General features: G+C 44.6%; 1 protein-coding gene across 7 annotated transcripts in view; it reads left to right on the forward strand.

Annotated features, from left to right (window-relative positions):
• rbm26 (RNA binding motif protein 26) overlaps positions 1 to 15,002 on the forward strand; it is a 158,434-nt gene that overhangs the window by 29,517 nt on the left and 113,915 nt on the right. For 6 of the 7 annotated variants that reach the window (XR_012096112.1, XM_073027487.1, XM_073027470.1 and 3 more), the window contains one exon: positions 872 to 990. The exons of the other annotated variant lie outside the window; for it this stretch is intronic. Coding sequence is in view for 5 of the 6 variants with exons in the window: in XM_073027487.1 (XP_072883588.1) it covers positions 872 to 990 (119 nt within the window). In the remaining variant the exon portion in view is untranslated. The remainder of the gene's footprint in view (positions 1 to 871; positions 991 to 15,002) is intronic. 7 annotated transcript variants of the gene reach the window in all.

Consider the following 15,002-nt stretch of genomic DNA (forward strand, 5'->3'; position numbering starts at 1 on the left):
CTCACACCTCCTCTTCAAAAATCGCCACATTGGACCGTATTTAGAATGAAAATTTTCTTCCGATTTTCGACTCCACAGGTAGTTTGTTTACTCCCATAAATCAGTCAGTGGCGGATAAGGGGAAGTTGGGGGGGACGGGACGATACAGCCCAAGTTGGGTGAGTTCATTCAATGATCGGAAAACGCACTTCACAGCCTACTGTCCTCCCTTCCGTGCAATGCATCGCTCACGAATTATCAGCCTACTGTCTCCCCTTCGCACAGTACAGTGCTCACCAATTATCAATGGTTTCTCCTATCTCGAGTTAAAAACTGAGAATGGACTCAAGGAAATAAAAATGGTCCCTCTGCACACTGTCATACTGGGTTGAGGGAGCTCTAACGAGATTGCTAACAAGGCTGCTTGGTCGTTTCCCACCACTGCAAGCACTGATGGTTTTTTAAATCACAATCTCTGGCAGAATCCCTAGTGACCTCTCACAGAACCCTATGGTTCTATAGAACACCAGTTGTGAATCCCTGGTCTATACAAATAAAATTGTGGGTAGCTGTCATTAGCTTTATGCACAGTTAACTTTAAAGTTAGTTTTACTACTTAAGTGGCAGTGTGCATCTGATTAAAAATTGTGCTGAAAGAATAAGCAAACTTGATTTTAAAGTTCAAGGTTTTTTAAAATTTTGGCATCTGCAGATTACAGTTTTATAAACAATTGTCCATACTTTACAAGAATAAATGCAAAGAAATCAACAGGAAAATTTCATGGATTTATGAAAGATGGTTCTTTCAAAATTAAAATCTTTGTTAGCTTTAATTATTCCAGTGCATTTTAAATTCAGTAGTCACACGATTCCATTATTTTTGTCTTTGTAGATGTGATGCAGACCCATCCGCACTTGCTAAATATGTTGTTGCATTGGTAAAGAAAGATAAAACTGAAAAGGAGTTGAAAGCGTTGTGTGTTGACCAATTAGATGTCTTTCTTCAGAAAGGTAAGGAACATCACATTAGCAAAGACCACAAACATTAGCTCTTGAAGACCTTGAATTTCATGCTAAGGATTTTGTATTTAATTTGAAATTTATACAGTTATCTATTGTTCAAGCAGATGATTAATTTAGTATCATTGTTAGAGAAGGAGTTGATTTGACAACATTGAGCTCTGCTGTAGAAATGCCGCCGGTTTTGTCAGTGTTTCTACTGCTATCCTGTTTTTTTAATATCATTTATGGTTTATTTCCCAATTGAAAGTCACAGAAAATTTGTCTCAGCCTTTTCATGCAGTGATTTTCAGGTTATGATAACTAGTTGCATAAATATTTTGCCTCAAATTACCTTGATCTTCTATCACGCTGATTCTTTCGCAAGTTGCCTTGAACACAGCTAATAGCTGAAGTAAACCATCAGGCCCTTCAAAGCCATTAAATAGGATTATGCCCGATCTATGCTAACCTCCACTCCCTTTCTATTTCAGTTCCAATCACACTCTTTTCCTAGAGTTTTAAAATAGTTATTTATCTCTACTTTGAGTATATTTAATTATCTGACATCCACCACTCTTGGGCAGAGAATTCCAGAGATTCACTACCCTCAGAAGAAATTTGTCACCCTCAGTTTTCAATGACTGGCATCTTACTTTGTAGTTATATCCACTTGTTTGAGGACTCTGGCCCTGTACCTGCTGAAGTTTTGAAGGATGGGGGTGATTTCACTAAGGCTGACCAACTGTTGAAAGGCCTTGATAGAATGGACATGGATATCTGCAGTAGTGGGAGAATCTAGAGGGTGAAATTTCAGCATAAAGTGATGTACCTTTAGAACAGACAAGAAAGAATTTTTGTTTAGCTGTACAGTGGTGAATTTGAAATTCGCTACTGTAGATGGTTGTGGATGCCAAGTTATTGGGTATATTTAAAGCGGGGGTTATTAGCATCTCTGTTAGCTAGGGTGTCAGAGGTCCCAGGGAAAAGCAGGAGACTGGGATTGAGAGGGGAAAAATAAGCCATGATACAGGTCAGACTTGATAGGTCGATTCTGATCCTTTGTTTTATGGTTTTATGTTTTATGTTTTTTTATGATTTTTGTTTGTGAAAAATATCTCATTATCCCAACCGTCCTAGCCTCTTAGTAGGAATTCCTCTCATCCCTGAAATTAATTTGGTTATTCTCCTTTGGACTGCCTCCAAAGCTACTATTGTAGGGTAAGATTATTGGTGGAAATGTATACAATTCAGAAGCATCAACATTGAGTTGTGGTTTCACTTTAAGAAGCTGGTCTGAAGTGATGACATTATTACATAAAGATTTTTAGCACATTTTTGAGTGTAGGTCTTAGAATTCAATAAAACATGTTACAGGTTTCATTAAACATAAAATGCCTCACTTAGTGTATTTGCAAAAACTTACATTGGTGAGCCCGATGCTCTAGGATAATTCCAGAGTTATTGAACAAGTCAGCCAATGTGGTCACTTTGGAACTGCTGGAGTTTTGGGAGCAAAATGCCGTTGCTTGGTTTGTACAAGATGAGGCCCAATTCGCTATGCGAGACATCACCGCTAACACCACCAAATTCTACTACGTGGTAGCGTTGCTCAGCAATTGTGTGGCTGCGAAAGTGCTGAGTCTCCTTGAACACCACCCTGAACACAATAAATACCAGTCTTTGAAAACTCAGCTTTTACCGACTTTTGAACTTTTGTACACTGATGAAGTTCACATAGCCTTCGCTAATGCACCCGTGAAGGACTATAGGGAGCTTGCTAAAATAGCTGATAGTCTACGCTCAGCTAGGCAGTGATGCATCATTCCTCCTCCTTTCTCTACCCCAACATGGGCTTTCTGTGGCTGAGAAACAGACAATGCCAGGTCTGCGCTTTTACCGGGCTCGCTTTGGTATGGATGCTAGGAAGTGGTGACCAGTTTTCAGCTTTGACAGTGTCAGTGAATCAGGACACCAGAGTTCTTTGAACACCGTCTGTTCTAGCTGCCAGGGTAGTCTGCTGTTCATTATGGACACCCTTTCAGGGTGATGCTTTCTGTGGGTCATGGGTGCTCGTGAATGTGCTGCCAGCATCGTCTATTGAAGAGAAGGTGTCATGGTTTCTCGTGCCCCACAAACGACCAGGAGATGCAGAAGATTCTTCAAGAAGTATTAAACTTTAATTTGCAAATCAAAGCTGAGACAGTCAGTGAGCTAGTTGCTGATTGCCCACCAATCCTTGTACATAGCATTTTTTATAGCAATCTCCTGGTTTAGTTGCATTAGCATATCGTCGGTCTATAGGTGCGTACACACTCTACATCCGCCACTATTGTTTCTACCTGTTGACTTAATCATGTTCTAATCCACATCTCTTAGCTACCTCTCATTAACACACCATTGTCTTCTACATTCTTAAGATTTCATTCTCCTACTGAATTGGATACATGCATAGCAAATAGCAAACTCAGACTACATAGTTTTGGTTACACAGCAAACAATGCAACTTTTATACTCCAATATATCCCCCCTTTCTCACACAGAGAAAGAAGACTTAAGAGTCTGCGCACAAAAGCCCCAATAAACTCAAGCACTTATTCCCAAATCTCGGGTTAAACTATAATTTTCTGTGCCGACCTCAAAGTATTCTCTCCCTGTTACCCTGGGCCGCTGAGCCAAAAACCTGTCCCTCTGTACCTGAGACAGGGAAAAAGATCAGAAGCCCTTACAACCTACTCCCACATTGTCGTTTTGCTCTTGTTCATCCTGCAGGTGTTGTAGGCTGTAACAATACATTTTCGGTGTTTCTTTCTCCACTGCTTGCTTCAGTAATTGCCACGAGCATCGGAAATTGTTTGGTTGCAGCACGCACTACAAGACATTTGAGACAAGGAAGAAAACAGCACAGCACAAGCGCACAGCTCAACAATATAATACTGACAGTTATTGCCATTTTAGTCAGCCATGCTCCCCATCCTCCGAGTCTACTTTCCAACCAATCAAAGAACTGATGTTCAAATCCTGCATTCTGTTTGACCTCTGTCCGCAGATTCTTTAATTTATTCATTGCTCTGGTGAAAGACCCTTCTGGGCTAGTATTGTTCGGTATGAAAGTGCAGCATTGTTCTCCAAACATTACACACACACCCCCTTTTTCTGCCAAAAGCCAATCCAGTACCTGTCTGTTTTGCCACGCCATCCTGCTAGTTGCATCCAGCTGTTGCCCTAAGGCCTCCAGTGCATCATCGGTGTAGTTGATGAATTTCTGTTGATTGTAGTATATATAGTTTATCCATTCAACATTTTTGCTTACCCCTATCACAGGTATGATAGCTTCCCAGCCTGCAGCAATCTCATTCCCTGCCTTGAATTCATTAGGTATACCTCTCAGCTGTCCTATACTGTCAATCCGGATTGTCGGGTCAGGGTCATATTTTCTCTTCTGCTGTAGCAGTGTCCGCTGCTCGGGGAAGTTAGCGTTGGACTGTACTTCAGGGGACATTATAACTTCCTGAAACAGCATGACACGCGTACATGTTCCTGCCCAATTGAGGGGGAGCATAGATCTCAGACCTCCTTCCTGTCCACACAGCCACCAAGTGTCTGCAAATGGGATAGTCTGAGAGTCCATTGCACCCTCAGGAGGAGGGGAACCCGTCAAGTGTCTTTTACCTGGGGTTACATCCCACGTCTGAGTGCAGTTGCCTCGGAAGTGGCCAACCGGGTGAGTGCCCACCCGCATGAAACATTCATAATTCAGATGGTCCTGCATTATAAGCTGTTGCAGTGTAGGTGTCTGGCTTCTTTTATTTATAGCCCATGGTCTGCTGTAATTGCATTCAGAGGCAAGCTTGCTTTGATCAAACTGCGAGGAAGCCTGATATAGCATACACCAATAGGGGCACATTGGTGCATTGTTCATACAGTTTTGATAGCAGGGATCTGCTTTAACGCAAATCCTCATGACACAAGCCCCAACCGGACCTGGACACTGTTGTTCGCATTGCTCCCTATACTCTCTTCGCCACCGCGTGCAAGTGGAGGAGTTATAAGGCATGGGAACTACATGCTGAGTGGGGCTTTCCCTTGAACACAGGTAACAATTCTGTCTCCTCATCATTCCTGCCGTGTAAGTTGCCCATTGATACCACTGATTAGTACGTGTCTGTAACCATGGCGAGGAGGTAAGTGTTGTGCTCCTCTTACTACTTTTCTGTAGGTTACCAGTCCCATTCCATATCTGCCACACTAATGGTTCCCAAGTCTGCACTGGAGTATGTGGGTGCTTTGTCCCCAGGGGCACGACTGGTCGTTCCCAGCTCATCCCCATTATCTGAAGAAGCCCTACTATCCACCACCACATCCTGAGGGTCTTCAGGCCCATCCTCAGAATCAAAAATTTCCCTTACCAATTGATCAAACTCCTGAGGTGCAGTGTCAGCTTCTTGTTCCTCCTGTCTGTCTCCTGCTAACTGCTCTTCCGCATCACTTACCTCGGACACTTCACCTGATTGCCCTTGCGGGACTGCTCTCATGCAGTGGTTCAGATGGTACCAGGTGGAGCGTCCTTCTACCTGTACTGCGGTGGGTGATGCCTTGGTCACCGTAAAGGGTCCTTCCCTTCTTGGCTCGTTCCACTTTCTCTGAAAAATTCGCACGTAAACCTGGTCTCCTGGTTTAATCGGTCCTTCCCCTTGTACGGTCTCCGGCTCTTTCTGTTTTTCCTGTGCATAAATAGACTTGCGTATCATAGTTAGCTGCTGCATGTATTGTTTCAATTCTATTTCCAATTGTTCCAAACTAGGTCCCTTATACGGCCCTCTCCACTGGGGCACTGGCATGGGCCTCCCAGTGAGCATCTCATGCGGTGTCAGGCATGTCATTCGATTAGTTTGCATGCGGTAACTCATCAATGCTAACGGTAAAGCATCGACCCAATTAAGTTTAGTGTTTGGCTTTCAGGGTTCCATTAATTCTCTCTACCATGCCCTGCGACTGAGGGTGGTATACACATCCAAATCTTTGCTTTATCCTCAGCGCCTGTAGTACCAATTTGACCACTTTCTGGATAAAAGCTGAACCATTGTCTGAGCTAACTTCTGTAGGTATTCCAAACCTTGGGATCACTTCATATGTCAGAAATTTTACCACTGTCTTTGCCCCTTGATCTCTTGAAGGTACCGCCTCCGCCCATCTGCTAAATTGATCAATTACTACCAGCATGTATCTTTTCCCTCTCACTGTCTTTATCATGTCTACATAATCGAACATTAGATGTTTAAATGGTCCTTCAGGTACAGGAATGTGACCTATTGGGGTTGTAATTCCCTTCTGAACATTATTCTGTGCGCATACCTCGCACTGTGACAAGACAAAGTCCACTGAAGCCTGTAAATAAGGTGACCGAAAACCATCCTCCTTTATTTTCTTTATCACTTCCCCCCTTGCACAATGGTCAATCCCATGCGCTTCTGAAATCAGAATCGTCAGTAGAGGGGTGGGTGCTACCAACAAACCGTCTTCCGTGCTCCACAAGCCGTCCGGGTTCTGCTTGGCCCCCCTTCGTCTCCACATTGTCTGTTCTGCCAAAGTTGCCTTACCTTGTATTTCAATTAGGTCCTCTACCTCAGGTTCTGGAGTTAGGCTTACCTGGGGGGCAATGACAGCTGATGTACACCCAGACGCTTTTCTGGCTGCCTCGTCCGCAGCTTGATTTCCCTTTGTTATTACATCATTTCCCTTTTTATGTGCCTGGCATTTTACTATAGCCAATGCTTTAGGTTTCATTATGGCTTTTATTAAGTCTAGACTTTGCTGACAATGTTGTATGGGATCTCCACTACTTTTTTTAAAACCTCTCTGCTTCCCACTGCCCCGAAAAAATGGCATACTCCATGAGCATATGCCGAATCAGTATAGATGTCTACTTCCTCACCTTCCATCATTTCACACGCAGCTGTCAGGGCTTTGATTTCCGCTAGTTGGGCGGAACACGGTTGGGGACAGGACTCCATCCTAATAATCTTATAGCTCGACTGATCCTGCTGCACTACTGAGAACCCTGCATGATTTCCATCATAGTCCCTATAACAAGAGCCATCTACGAACAGAACCTTTTTATCTGCATCCTCTAGTGGTTCTGACCGTAAATCTGCTCTCAATTTGGCAAATGCCATCGTCTTCCCTACACAATCATGGGGTTCTCCTTCATAGCCCAAAGGGACAAAATCGGCTATATTACTGGTAGTGCATCTCTGTATAGTTATATCTGGAAATGTCAATAGCATCTGATACGCTGCTATCCTGACTGGCGTCAGCACAAATTTCCCTCTTTCCAGCAATTCTGCTACTTTGTGGTGTGTGTACAGAGTCACAGGATAGCCCAGGGTTACAGATGATGCCTTTCCATATGCATAGTACAGCGCCGCCAATCCCTGACAACACGGTGGATACCCCTGAGCCACCTCATCTAGTCTCGTACTGTAGTATGCTATCGGCTGCTTTGCTTTTCCTGTGCCTGTCTCTTGTGTTAGAACCGCTGTGACATAACCCTCCTGTCAGTTGGATACATACAAATGAAAAACCTTCTCGTAGTCAGGCAAAGCTAATGCTGGTGCTGACTGCAATTCCTGCTTAATAGTATTGAAAGCTATCTCTGCCTCTCCATTCCACTGTAAGCCGTTCTTCAAATTTGTATGTCCTGCTTCTTTCATTATCTTTCTCAAAGGTGCCACAATCTCAGCATATTCTCCTATCCAATCTGAGCTGTACCCTGCCATTCCCAAAAACGTCATCATCTGCCCTACAGTCTGGGGTTTTGGGGCCTTAGTTATTGCCTCAATCTGATCTGGTGCTATCGCCTTCACTCCCTTGGATATTACCCTGCCTAAGTATTCCACTTGCTGCGTGCAAAATTGCAGTTTCTTTTTGGATACTTTATGTCCTCCATGCGCCAGCTTCTCTAACAGAGTTATAGTGTCCTGCTCACACTGTTCCTTACTGTGGGAGCAAATCAACAGGTCATCCACATACTGTAACAATGTACTTTCCAATGGCATGCCCTCTAGGTCTGCCTTCAACACCTGATTAAAAACGTGTGGTGAATGTTTAAATCCTTGCGGCATTCTGGTATAGGTGTACTGAGCACCTGTGTAAGTAAATGCAAACAGATACTGACACTGGTCGGCTAGAGGAATGCTGAAGAAAGCCGAACACAAATCAATCACTGAAAAGTAACTCGCTTCTGGTGGAACATTAGTCAAAAGCGTGTGTGGGTTGGGGACTACCGCTGGCCAGTCCTCTACCACATCATTTACCGCTCGCAAATCATGCACCAATCTCCATTTAGATTTATCTGCTTTTAAGACCGGCAGCAACGGGGTATTGCATGGACTGTTTGTTCTTTTAAGCACTCCTATTTCAAGCAACCCGTGCACTGTCGATGCTATTCCCTCTTCTGCTTCTGGTCTTAGAGGGTATTGTGGTCTCCTGGGTGGAATTGCTCCCCTTTTTAGCCTTATTTCCACCGGACTAGCTGTTTTTATTTTCCCTGCGTCCGTGTCATGCTGTGACCACAGAATAGACGGCAACTCATCTAACCTATCTTTCTGCTGGCCTCTTTCCTTTCCCAGCAAGGGCAGGTGTGGTTGGGGAGTTATTTTGACCTCTCTCACTGTCCCTACCATATCTACACTTACCTTTATTTTAATGCAATTGTTGTCTTCTGATATCCACACCTCTGACATGATTTTCCTCCACACTGTTAAGGTTTCAGCACTCTTAACTAAGGGTCCTAAGTCTTTAGACTGATATCCTTTGTTTACCAACAGCGTTACGTGGGGCGCAGCCTCCGGTATCCTGTACCATTTTTCTAAAAAGGTGTTCCACTTAACTTGTAAAGCTGCCCCTTGCTTTCCAATTATCACAGCCCCCCCTTCCAGGTGCTGTTGGGTACATACCTCCAGGTGCCATCTCTCCTCTAGCTCCTTGTTCTGAGTCTCGTCAAAAATCACTGTACAATGTAGCTCAGATTTGGGCATTACAGCCCTGGGTAATATAGCCTGCACACCCTTTTTCCATTTTTCCCAGGTTTCCTGAATCTGATCTGTGATGTCTCCTATCCAAAAGACATTAGCCTTCTTGTCTTCTCGCACTATCAATTGAGCCCCTGCTCTTTCCACACTCAGCCCATTTCTGGTGCATTCTAATTTTAATTCCAGTTTCAATAAGGCATCTCTGCCTAACAAATTAATCGGAGTTCCTTTAAATGCTAGCACCGGCAAAACAATTCCTTTATTTCCCATTCTCAACCACACTGGAGCCATGCACTGTGTCAACTGTGTTTTCCCCGAGAACCCTACCGTCTTAATAAACTTTCCTTACATGGGAAGGTGAAGGGCATACTGTGGCTGTACACAAGTGTACGTGGCTCCAGTATCTATCATCATTGGTGTCAGTTGCCCTTCTAACATAACCTGAACAATGGGTTCCTCGTCTGCCTCCCTTGTTATCATTGGGTAATGTCCCTTCCCACTCGAGTTCTCGGGGCACCCCTAATACCTCGCATAGGAGTTCACAGGTCCGCTTGGGCCTGTGGGGGCTGGTCCTTAGCTAAACTTTAGTTCCCTTCTTATCGGTTCCTGCTGGTGTGTGACAGGCCATGGTGTAAATGGACAATCTCTTCTCATGTGACCTGGCTGATTACATCCCCAGCACAATCTCTCTACCTCTCTTTCCCCCTGTTTCCTCACTGGTCCCCTCTGCCCATAGCTCCTCTGTCCCCCTCCTTGGGACTTCCAGTCCAGTCTGGGCTGTTTGAATTTAGTCTGTTCCTGATAGGGCATTTGTGGGAATACTCCTCCAAAGACGTTGATTATTGGCATGGGGTTTTCCGGCCCTTACAGTATGATCGGTTCCTCCTTTAGCGGTGCTTCATCCAGTTCGATGGCTGTACTCGCACCGGTGGTTGCTGGCAGCATCTTTTTGCTTTTCTCTTTTTCCTTTTTGAGTTCTTCGAGCTGCATTTGTATTAACTTTCTTTGCACCTCTTCCTGCTGCTCAGCCAACCTTCGTTTGTCTTTCCGGTATTTCTCAACCGCATGGACTACATGGTCTCTAAATTCTTGTGGGGTCATTGACGTCAGCCCAACCACTTCCTCCAGTTTGGATTTTACTTGTGGAGGCATTGCGTCCAAAATGCTATGTCGGAACAGTGTGGTGATAAATAAGCTATTTTCCACCTCTTGCTCAGTCTCCAGTCTCCACCTTTTCAACTGGTTTTCAACGTAGGCTGCTGGGTTTTCAGTGTCTCCCAGTGGATCCCCTTTTAAGGCTTTGGGGTCCACTTTGGGTGGGTAAAGCTTCCTGAGGGCCTGCCATACCCTCTGCCAAACCCGTCTCCATCAGTTCTTGGGTCGTTCAAGTTTACTATGCCAGCCATTTCCATTAGTTCGTTAAATTTGGAGGTTCCCATCAACCTTATCAATAGTGCCTTCAAATCTCCCATAGCCAATAATCGTCCCGCCGTTTCTTCTTCAAAGGCTCTAATCCATTTCCCTGCTCCTTTATGTAGATTGGGCAGTGTTTTTCAGCCCTTCTAGGTCCTGGGATCCCCAAGGGATATACTGCACTTGTCCTGATCCTTTAACTAACAATGGCATCATTCTTCCTCCTTCTTCCCACCTGCCCTGGCTCTCCTCCTCACCTGACTCCCCATCTGTCTCAGGGTATGTCTTTACTGCCTCCCACACAAATGTCTCCAGGGTCCTCTTCTTCCCTCGGTCTCCCTGTGGAGTCCTTCCTTTCTGTCTTGATTCAATACTTGGTTGGCCCCTGGACTATTTTTCGCATCTCCTCTGGCAATCCCCTCTCAGTAACTTATCTGGCTCTCTCTCTACTTCCGCAAGTCACTCCCTACCGCCGCCTCCTGCTCTTCTAGGCTTCTGCCTCCTACCTCTTCCCCACAAATTCTCGCATCCTCTCTCTCTCCACTTAACTCTTGCTCCTCCAATGAGTCACCTTCTCTTTCTTCCTGTCCGTGTCTGTACACCTGTGGCAGGGACTCCTCATGATCCTTACTCGTGCTTGATTCCCTTCTCTCTTGTGTTTCTCCAAGACTCTCATCTCCTATCTTTTTTCCACTTCTTGAATGCCTCATCTCTTCCTGCCCTGATGAGCCACTTTCTTTTCTAGTCTGTTTATTTCTATAGTATAACCGATACTCCTCATACTCCTTTTCCTCTCTCAAGTATTTCATCCGTTCAATCTCTTCTTCCATTTCTGTCTTTGCCTGTTCCACCTTTATCCTTTCTGCCTGTATCTCCTTCCATATCGCCGCTTTTTCCTTCTCGTATTGTCTTTTTTCCTCCTCATTATCCCAAACTTGTACTTCTCCCTGCATGTTTACTGTTCCCGTCAGCAGGGGGCACTGCTTAGGGGTTCCTTCCTCATTATAGGGAGGGGGCTTTTCTGTTTCTTTCGCATCTGGGTACGGAGCTGAAGCCAGCTTCTCACTGTACCTTCCTCTCTCTGTTTCTCCAGCACCTTGGTGTCTTCCTCACTTGTAATCAATATTCTACCTGTCCTCCTCAGCCTTTCTCCCTCCGTTCTGAAGAGTTTTAGCACTTCCATTTCTCGTTCTCTTTTTTGCCCTCTTCTTAGATTTATCTTTTGGTTTGTAATTTTTAATTAGTCCCTCCATTTCTTCGCACAAGCTTACATCAAACGTTCCTTCTCTTGGCCATTTTGTGACCAGGTTTTTGGTTCTCTTTTCCCATTTTTCTTAAGTTTTTGTGATCTCATATTTATTTATCGGGAATTTTTTGCTCAGAATCTCTACTGCCATTCCTTTACCTGTCATGTTATTCTCTCTTTTTAAGGTATTTCAGAGATTCACAGTTTGTTTACTGGATAATATTATTTACTCTAATTCTATGCCTAGTCTATCGTCTATCTACCAGTGCTTTAAACTATATATTGGACTATTCCTATTCTGTTCTGCCCGTACAGACCTCTATTCAGAGCAGTACCCACAGAACTTGCTCTTTGCACCTCGGTCTATTCAGACCCTTATCTCTTAAGGCGGTATCCACGAGAATTTTCTCTATTTTCCCTTTCCCTGCCCGTTCAGACCTTCGTTTTATACGAAGCGGTATCCACAGAGATTTACCAACACCACGTGGAATTTTTCTTAACTTAACTTCCTATTAACTTATTTGTACTTACCCTCACTGCAGTGTTCTTGATCAATCCTCTGAGCCTCCTGTTAACCCCCAATTCTGCCAGATTCTTTGGACCGGAGAGACCCTTCGGCAGTGGTTCCACACTTCTGAGACTCCAAGACCTCCCCAAAACCAACAGTCCAAATTGTCGCAAAAAGCGCTTACCTTTTGTTTGGGTGCACCCTTAATTCTGTCAGCCTTGTGGGGGTCCCTAGAGGACTGGGAAGCGTCCCCAATCTGCCATTTCCTTTCCGCAGGTCTCTCTCCGGTTCTGCCACGGTCACCAATTTTGTCGTGGTTTCACGTGCCCCACAAACGACCAGGAGATGCAGAAAATTCTTTTAAGAAGTATTAAACTTTAATTTGCAAATCAAAGCTGAGAGTCAGTGAGCTAGTCGCTGATTACCCACCGATCCTTGTACATAGCATTTTTTATAGCAATCTCCTGGTTTAGTCGGTCTATAGGTGCTTATCACAAGTACATCCGCCACTATTGTTTCTACCTATTGACTTAATCATGTTCTAATCTACATCTCTTAGCTACCTCTCATTAATGCACCATTGTCTTCTACATTCTTAAGATTTCATTCTCCTACTAAATTGGGTACATGCATAGCAAATAGCAAGTTCAGACTACATAATCCACATCTCTTAGCTACCTCTCATTAACACACCATTGTCTACTACATAGTTGTGGTTACACAGCAAACAATGCAACTTTTATACTCCAGTAAAGGCAAACAGTGACAAAAACTCACTCGAACCTGCCAACAGCAGCATAATCCAATTTGCAGGACACAACAGGTAACTTTCTTCTTCAGTGGGTGATGTGGGACTTCTTCCTGGCTTAAGTGGCTAGACTTCTGCTTTGTGCAGATTTCCTAAGTGCCCAAGGACTGTTAGTCAATCTTAAGAACTGCTGGCTCGTGGATGTCAAGGATTTTGGGTCATTACCCTGCTCCCTCAGTAAGTTCCCCACAACGACTCTGTCAAGCGCATGCGTATGGGATGTGAGTTTACTCAACAAATTCCCAGAACTCACCGAGCCCACATTTTCCACTACAGTTTCAAAACATGGGGTGGAGCACCACATTCCCACAACTGGCCTGCTAGTCCATGCCCGCATGTGTAGACTGGACCCAGCAAAGCTGGTGACTGCAGAGGCTGAGTTTGCTAATGTGGAGAGACTTGGAATTGAATGCCGGCTGAATAGCCTCTGGGCTCTACCCCTCGATATTGTCCCTAAGTCCGATGGTGTTAGCTGCCCACATGGTCATTACTGATGCCTTAACAAGGCCGCCACCCCCAATTGCTACCTGGTCCCACACATTCAAGGCTTATTGGCATGTTTAATGTTAATGTTTTCCAAAGTTAATCTAGTTAGGGGCTACCATCAGGTGTCTGTATGCTCCGAGGGCATTTCCATAACAGCTGTGATGACCGTGTTTGGCATTATTGAGTTTCTGCACATGCAGTTTGGACTGAAAAATGCAGCACGGACTTTCCAATGGCTGATGAATTCTATTAAAAGACTTAGATTTTCTTTTTGTTTACCCGGATGACATACTTGTCACCAGCGTGTCCATATCCCGGCATCTCGTCTCAGCACACTTTTTGAGTGCTAAAGCCAACATGGTTTGATTATTAACCCTGCTAAATTTAGTTTGGGTTGTCAGCCATCTCATCTCCGTATAAGGTGTAAGACCTCCCCAATCAAAAGTAGCTGTTAATATAGATTTCCCACTGCCCCGCACTATGTTTGAAAAAAACTCTACAGGAGTATTAGGTATGGTAAATTTCTATCACAAGTTCATTCCGCCTGCTGCTGAACTTGTGCTCCTCCTGTATGGTGCACTTAAAGGCAATACCCCAAACAAGTGTTAACTGGTCAGCAGACATGACAGGGCATTTGATGATACCAAATGAGCTCTTTCTAACAAGACCCTACTAGTGCACCCCTCCCCAACACCCCATAGCCATTACTACTGATGCTTCAGACTATGCTATGGGTAGTTGGAGGCCTGTAGCAGCTGCTCATCTTCTTCAGCCAGCAGCTTCATTTCTTCCCCCTCCTCCCCCCCCAAAGGAAGTACGGCATGTTTGACTGTGAGCTTCTCTGTCTCTATCGCGCTACCCATCATTTTAATTTATTTTTAGAGGTTCACCATTTCACAGTGTTGGTTGACCACAACTCCTTCATACACGAGATGGCCAGAATATCAGGCCCTTGGTCTGTGTGGCAGCAATACCACCTGGCCTACATAAGAGTTCATAACTGGTAAACAACATATCAAGGGGAAAAATAATGCTGTGGCTGATTGCCTGTCACAGCCAGCGGGTGAGGATGTACACATAGGGGTTGACTATACCAGCATGGTAGTGGACCAAGTGACTGACCCAGAGGTGCACCCTTGCTGAACAGCAGTCATCGGCCTGTGGTTGGCTGTCATTAAATTTGGGGAAGCTGGGGTTTTTCTCCTATGCGATGTCTCAACTAGTCACCCTTGCCCCATCATGCCCAAAAACTGGAGGCGGATTGTTTTTGACTCCATACATGGCTTCTCGTATCCAGGCCAGAAGGCCTCCCAGAAACTGGTTGCACTAAAGTTTGTTTGGCACAGCCTCAGGAAGGATGTGCGTGATTAGTTTGCAGCCTGTGTGGAGTGCCAGTGGGCAAAAATTAACTGTCATGTTCAGGTGCCATTGGCACCTTTTGAAGTCCCTGAGCAATGATCTGACCACGTCAATTTGGACTCTTTTATCCCCAAAGGCGTGGCTTGGGCATACATTAGCACCTGGGTTGTT

Source organism: Hemitrygon akajei, chromosome 2 (genome assembly GCF_048418815.1).
Source record: "Hemitrygon akajei chromosome 2, sHemAka1.3, whole genome shotgun sequence".
NCBI classification, from domain to species: Eukaryota; Metazoa; Chordata; class Chondrichthyes; order Myliobatiformes; family Dasyatidae; genus Hemitrygon; species Hemitrygon akajei.